This window comes from Centruroides sculpturatus, unplaced genomic scaffold (assembly GCF_000671375.1).
Source record: "Centruroides sculpturatus isolate CEXI.00-Female unplaced genomic scaffold, Cexi_2.0 scaffold98, whole genome shotgun sequence".
NCBI classification, from domain to species: Eukaryota; Metazoa; Arthropoda; class Arachnida; order Scorpiones; family Buthidae; genus Centruroides; species Centruroides sculpturatus.
This window is the reverse complement of record NW_019384476.1, coordinates 430,152-437,664: the sequence shown is the minus strand read 5'-3', so window position 1 is coordinate 437,664 and position 7,513 is coordinate 430,152. Positions and strand designations below refer to the sequence as shown.

The window sequence follows — 7,513 nt, the reverse complement described above, 5'->3', positions numbered from 1 at the left end:
AGTTTATTGAGCATCTATGGTCATTCGATTGCAATTTAAACTGTGTTTGGACCCCACGGCATGACCGATGGCAAAACAATATACTCTAGAGTCAATAATAATACCCTGTTCGCTATATTCTGAAAATAAAGGGGGGTGGGTTTTTTGTTGCATTAACATTGAATTTAACTACTTATTTTTAAAAATCCGTGTATTGCAAGGACTTACCATTCAATCTCTGAAGAAGATCGTCGATTGGAATGTGAACAACCTCAATGTGGTCTGCAATAATTAAAATTTTCATATAAACATGTTATTTCTTTAATAAAATGTAAATGAATATACAAACCTTCATCTGCAGGCTTTTGTATGGGAATTTTATTTAAAGGATTATCTCCATCAATCTAAAATAAAGAAGAATTTACTTATACTTTATTTATTTTGTTATATTATTAATTAAATTAAAAAACTTAATGAACCTACCTCCACACTTACAACTTTCATAGTACAATTAGATAATCCAGGATCTAAGGCAGTTGCTGGAAAATTTTGAAATAAATTTCATTTTCTATTCTTTCTGAATTTTCAATTATAATTAAGGTAATATATTAATAGTACCAAACCAAATACCCAAATTCCAAAAATATGGATTTACCAGAAAATTAGCTATTTTTGTATCTTGCCAGTTTTAAATTTGGGAAGCTATAGTATGGTGGTAGTTTGTCACATGGCCACTTTGTTTTCCATGATGTATGCATTGCACAGTGCCATATCCAGTGAGAATGCTAACATACATGTTAAAAAACAGTATCATTCTCTACTTTCTGCTGTCTATTCTATACTTTAAGTATATAACTAGCCTGTGTCCAGAAATCCAGACCCTATCTAGTCCCAAGCTTGCCAGATATTTGGCCTGATACTGTATGTTTTTGGTCAATTACATCTTCAACATACAAACATAAGAGTATCCACATAAAACTACCAGACCTCCTTAAATAATGAAGCATTAGTTATAGTTATGCAAGTTTTGTGAATGAAACTAAATTTTCAAATAGTTTCTCTGTCCAATTTTATTTTATCCCTCTTTTTTCCAATATGAAAATTACAATAATTTACTCAATCAATGATTTGGGCTAGCTTCACTCAGAATAGCCCATATCTTCAATGGAGCAGAATGACACAGTACAACTGAATTCTTCCTTTTTGAACAAATTTAAATAAATTTTATTTTTTATTGTGTTCTAAATCATTCTATTGTGCTTTATTCAATGAAGATGTTTTGAGATGATAAACTTGTATTCTGTGTCTGTACATTAAATATAAATTTTACAACTTTTTTTTTATTAAAGTTTTTCATTAAAAATTACAAAAACTAAAAAATTTATAATGTGATAAAATTATAACCTTATTCTTTCCAGCAGATAATTTCAGTCTTGTCCTAATATTTTTCTCTTCCTTAGATCTTTATTGTTATAAATTTGAATAGTCAAAGAGGTTCTAGTTCTGGAACTCTTAAGAATTCTTTTTCTACTAAAAAATTATTTGAAGGAAGGCATACCCAATGATGTATCATAATACAAATATGTAAACAGTTGAACATTATAATCCATGTGTTGTTTTATGATTTGAGCCATGTGCATTGATTTTACCTCTAAGGCTACAAAGAGAATTTGTACAGCAAAATCATCAAACAAGTTTCTCTTCGGCCAATTTCGTCTCTTAAGGCTATTTCAGTTAATCTTACTAATTGAAGTTAAGATGATCTTCTCAATATAATAAAGATTATATAATAATACATAACATATTGTCACAATGAAACAGTATTTCTTTTAATATCTATATAATGTTGTCCCCACACTTTTGCAAAATTTGAATTATTTTATATCCAAATTATTTACAACTTTATTAACCAAATAATTAGATTTTCCACAATGTAACTATTCCTTAATAAACAAGTATGTTAAGAATTATAAAAACAAAAATAAAACTGTTATAATTCTAGGATACAGGATTTTTAAAATTCCTTTCAAAAAGTTTACTTTTTATAATTTATTAATACATATGTAATAATACTCTTCTTTGTGTATATTTTACATCTAGAAATTATTTTTTTAAAATGAAAATAATGTAGTGTAGTGTATAAAATCATTTATGACAATTATATAACTACCTGGACTCTCATGTTTAATTGAAGTAAATGTATAGCCTGTTTCTTCTTTCAATTCTCTTACAGCTGTTTCTTCAGCAGATTCGGAAGATTGAACTAAACCTAAAGAAACAATATTTTGCTTCATGTAAATCTTCATTTCAGATAAAATTTACTAATTAAAATTTATAAACACATATAGCCCACCTGCAGGGAATTCCAAAGTGAATGCTTTCAGGGCTGGTCGATATTGTTTGACTAAAACTAAACAGTCATATTTCAACATTCTTCTTAAGACAGCCAAAGTTCCAACACCTGAAAAACAAAATTTATTAACCTTTAAATTTATTAAACAAAATATCATTAATCTAGCTAGTGTCATTACATTTATATATTTCCATTTCCTGCAGGTTTTTTTTAAATACTTAAAACGTAATTACATACAAAACAAAACCCCATGTACGAGGGCAGGCTGAAAAGTAATGCACACATGCTTGTAGAGCACAAACGAAATGATTTTCAGAAGCGTGCCAGGTGGCATATGGAAGTAACATTCCCCCTCTATGTGCATGCGCAGTCTGAGGTTGTTGCATTCATTCAGTATATTTTGAGAAGCAGAAATATGGAGATGTGTTCTGGTGCTATGTCAACGTGAGTTAAACAGAATGCTGTTATCGAATTTTTAACTGCTGAAAAAATTACGTTTAAAGGCTGTTTATGGTGACAATGCTGTTGATAGGTCTATTGTAAATTGATGGATAATAAAATTTTGTGGTTGCAAGCCTGGAAAAGCCATAATTGTTGATGAAACACGCAGCGGAAGTCCAATCACTGCCACAGACAATTACCGTTGCACCTTGTTGCAATATTTAATTCTTCTCAGTACATACAGACTCTAAAACACCTCTGACGTCGAGTTTGACATGTTAGAGGCAGACTGGCACCAATAATCTTGCAACATGACAATGCTCGTCCACACACCTCGTGCACAACTGGAGAGGCTCTGCGAAACCTGAAGTTTGAACCGATTCCACACCCTTCTTATTCCCCCCAATCTTGCGTCTTGTGATTTTTATTTGTTTCCTCTACTTAAGAGAGACCTCAAGGGTAATCATTACACCTCAGACAATGAGGTGAAGGCAGCTGTCAAGTCCTGGATTCGAGAAAAGTCAGAAGAATTTTTCATTGATGGAATGAAAAAACTTGTTACATGTTGGGAGAAATGTATTAGCCTTAACGGTGACTATGTTGAAAAATAAATATATGATTTTGAAGCTTAAGAATTGTACTTTAATGTACTTTTTGCCCGATCTTGCTATTTGTTTTTGTTCATGTTCTACAAGCATGTGTTCATTACTTTTCAGCCTGCCTTCGTATGTTAATAATCAGAAGGATGACTGCTAAATACTGGTTAATATCACACTATTAACTCCTAACTCAATAACCCAAAAACCAACAAAAGTACCACCACTCACTTGAAAAGAAAACATTTTCATCTATTTGAAATAGATATCCTCAGGTAAAGTTCTAAAATAGAATGGCATGATTTTCTTACAAACTGGACCCATCTCCACCACTCAGCAGACAATGACATACAGTATATGAAAATGTTTGCTTTTCAAGTGATTCTTTTGCTGGATTTTTAGGTTATTGAGTTAGGTGTTCTTAGTTAATAATCAAATTATACAACTAGATTCTTATTGGGCTACAGTATGGCTAATAGGGTTATATCTTCTAAATTAATTGGTCTGGATAGGGCCTGGAGAGATTGAATGGAGGCCCTGATAACATAAAATGTAATGCAAGCAAGAGTTGCAAGTTTGAATTATGCTCCAGATAAATCTTTTCTTCCAAAATATTTTAAATTAATTTACATATTTCTAATGATTACATTTAACACGAGATGGTTGCATATCCATCTACTTCTAGTCCAAATTATTTAGTATCTTAATAATTAATCAGCCATAATATAGCCTGATAAGATTCAGGCCATATAATTAATACTTAATACAAATGGTTGATTGAGCAATGTGAAGCATAAAACAGACTATATGATTGACCATAACTTTACTTATTATAGCACATCTAATCCATAATAATATAAGTTAACATGGTGCAACTTTTAATGGATACACTAACCATTAAAAGTATAGATTTGAATAAAATTCAAAACCAATCCCCCACAGAAAGAGGGGGCCATAACTACCAGCCAAATGGCCAAGGTGGTTAGTTAAGGCAGTCTACAACTCTGAGGGACTCGGAATTGAAGCTGGACAAACTGCTCTGGAAATTAATTGTTCCATGGGTGGTCCGTCCTGGATACACCAGACCCATCCTTCTGCCACTCAGTTGCTCCATCCAGCCAAACCCCAAAAGACTCAAAAAAATGGGCTCTTAGTGCCGACAAAGGAGAGAGTTAAAAAAATCATTACATGTTAACAATAAATCTGCATAAGAAAGTATCACTAATAGTGTTTAGGAGGAAAAGCAACTCTTAGATTTAATTTTAATTACAAAATTCATTTAAATTTTAAGCATAATTTATAGAAATTCTTAAATTTCTATAAATTATGCTTATTTTAATATCATCTATTCAATTTGCATAAATTTTACAATTTATTATGCTATTAGCAATTTAAAATAGTGTATATTATTTTTAAAATGCAAATCTAATATAATTTTGAATGTTGTTAATGCCAACAACAGAGAGAATTTTATTAATTACAATTTTCTTGATCACTAAATGAACTTTATATTATTTGAAGATAAAAAAATTTTTTAACAATGCTATCTTTATGGATTAAAAGTATTAATTATTTCACTTGATTAATATAAATGCATATCTCTGTCACTTTATAAATATCTCATAATTACATCAAAAGGTGCTGTGAGAATTCAAATCTGTTCATACTAATTTTTTAATGTTTACAAAATGTTTAGTTAAAGTTGTTTGAAATCACTTAATTATTATTAAAATTTAGAGAATAAATATATGTAAATTTTACTATAAAAATATTAAAAACACACATTTAAACATATTATAAGTGCTAAATTTAAACTTGAAACAAATTTAACAGAAAAATTTTAATTTCAGCTTGAAAAAGTCAGTTTCTCAGAATCTAAACAGTTCTGTAAGTTTTTATAGAGAAAATGGTCATCTTTTACATAGAAGTTCAAGTAGGAGTATAATAATAATAAAACACAGATTGATGCATGAAAATGAAACAGAACTAAAAGGGGAAGGCATATACATGTATCTGGTGATTTTGGAAAAAAAATCATGGCAACAGAGAAACATCTGTGGTATGTAAAGGACTTTCTGCATTTTCTAAAGATGCTCCTATTGACTTTACACAAAAAGGTAAGGTTATATGAAAATTTCATAATTGCAAGTTAAAATTAGCAGGTAACTCTCATTGTTGTATAACTTGCACCCATTTTTAAATACAGATATTCTGCAGGTTATCCATACAAAATTATGTGACATAATTGCTAATATCTTTTCATATTTCATTAGGAAACAATATTTTTAGAGTATTTATACACTGTATATTGTTATTCATAATTGAATTTTTAAAGAAACATTCATAAAGTATACATTACAAAATCAGAAATAATAATAAATTTTTATTAATTATCAAAGAAAACACTTATAATTTTGTTATATGTATTGAAAAAAAATTAAACAGAAACATTGTGTATCAAGATTAGGATTTAATCATTTAAATACTTATATATTGTCAAAACTCAATATTAAATAAAGTAGTTCATTCATTTTACTGAAAATAAAAAACAGCATGGAAAGGAAGTATCAAATGACTGAATTTATAAAAAAATTATTTCTGGGAAATATCAATGTGTCTAGTTTTTCTGGCAATATTCCAGTAATTAATAATACAGCTGTAGTGCATGTATAAAGATTTCATTCATTTTGATAAGATATGAAAAATGTTTAATCTAAACAGTTTAGTAAATGCAATTAATATCAAAATTAAATTCTTAATATGCGAATAATTTGGCACAATAATATATATAAAATTACTAATAATATGGAATTAATTAAAAGTTTATAAAAAATTTACATTGAAAACAATAAAACATTTTTATAATTCAAATGAAGTTAATGGAAGATAATATTCAATTTCAATCTTAAATAAATCACTAACTAGACTTGATTATATATTGATTATATATTTTTAAACTTGATGATTTCATCACATTTAATGGAAAAGTACTGTAGTAGCCATGGAAATTGCATATGATATATATCAAAAGAGTATTCAACAGATGTGAAAATTAACATATTTTAGTTATGATTGCAATTTGTATAATTGCTTTTATAGTTTTTGTCAAAACTTCTACCTTTAATTCTTACTCAACCATTTGTTATCCAATTAATTAACTTTTTTCCTTCTTTTATAGCAAAAACACATCCACATTTTAAACAATCTTTAAAGTCCAGTAACAAAAATTTTTTCAATAAAAAATTTTTTTGTTACTGGACTTTAAAAGTGATTCGTTCTAGTATTAAGGAAGTAATTTAAAACACACTCTATTTGAAAGTATTCAAGTAGATTGGTTTCTCTTATTTTTCAAGTTAATATGCAATGTTTTAAATTATAGTTATATCACTAAAGCATAAATATTTAAGTAAGTTTTGAAGATTTTATAGTGAAATAACAACATGACACACACATTTTACTGTAAATGAATGAATCATAGTGCTTGTAAATCAAAATCAACAATTTCAGAGTCACATGTTCTCAGTAGGTGATATGTGGTACAGAGAAGAAACCAAAAATAAAATAAAAATGAAATTTATTACATATAAAGCCAAGTGTAATTAAGTGTTATTTCACCACACCAACAATACTGTCAATGAGCACTGTTGCAAGCAGTGCAGTGGAGTCGGTAAATGAAAAATCCAATTCCAATAAATTTGTGATATGCAACTCCGACCTTACCCTTTTTTAAAATGTCACACTACAATTCCTTTTATAAGAAAGATACCACTGAGTATCTAAATATTTTTATGTAAAATTTCTCTATAAAGTCATACTAAAATTGATGGAGAGAATCAAAAATATGGATATAATGAATTTACCTCAGGGAAAATTTCAAGTACATAAAGAAACACATTATATTGTTTAAGTATTTATTTGTACAGTGGAACCTCACTTAACAAGCATAATTCATTCCAGAATCATACTTGTAGTGCAAAACATTCATTAAGCAAAACAATTTTCCCCATATAAATTAATGTAAAATATGATAATGCGTTCCACGCCGAAAAATACTCAAATATTTTATGTATAACATTTATTCAAAGAAAATTATACAATATACATTGTTAAAGAGCGTGAACATTCTTCACCTAAAGCCTTAACT

The 7,513-nt window shown here is 28.5% G+C and overlaps 1 protein-coding gene across 4 annotated transcripts in view; it reads right to left on the bottom strand.

The window, feature by feature from the left end:
* Window positions 1-7,513, bottom strand: part of LOC111621324 (ADP-sugar pyrophosphatase-like) — a 34,128-nt gene continuing 26,615 nt past the window's right edge. For all 4 annotated transcript variants that reach the window (XM_023363420.1, XM_023363418.1, XM_023363419.1 and 1 more), the window contains exons 5-10: window positions 2,333-2,440; window positions 2,150-2,248; window positions 463-518; window positions 329-383; window positions 208-261; window positions 1-119 (exon numbers count right to left, since the gene is read on the bottom strand). In XM_023363420.1, coding sequence (XP_023219188.1) covers window positions 4-119; window positions 208-261; window positions 329-383; window positions 463-518; window positions 2,150-2,248; window positions 2,333-2,440 — 488 coding nt within the window. In that variant the 3' untranslated portion in view covers window positions 1-3. The remainder of the gene's footprint in view (window positions 120-207; window positions 262-328; window positions 384-462; window positions 519-2,149; window positions 2,249-2,332; window positions 2,441-7,513) is intronic.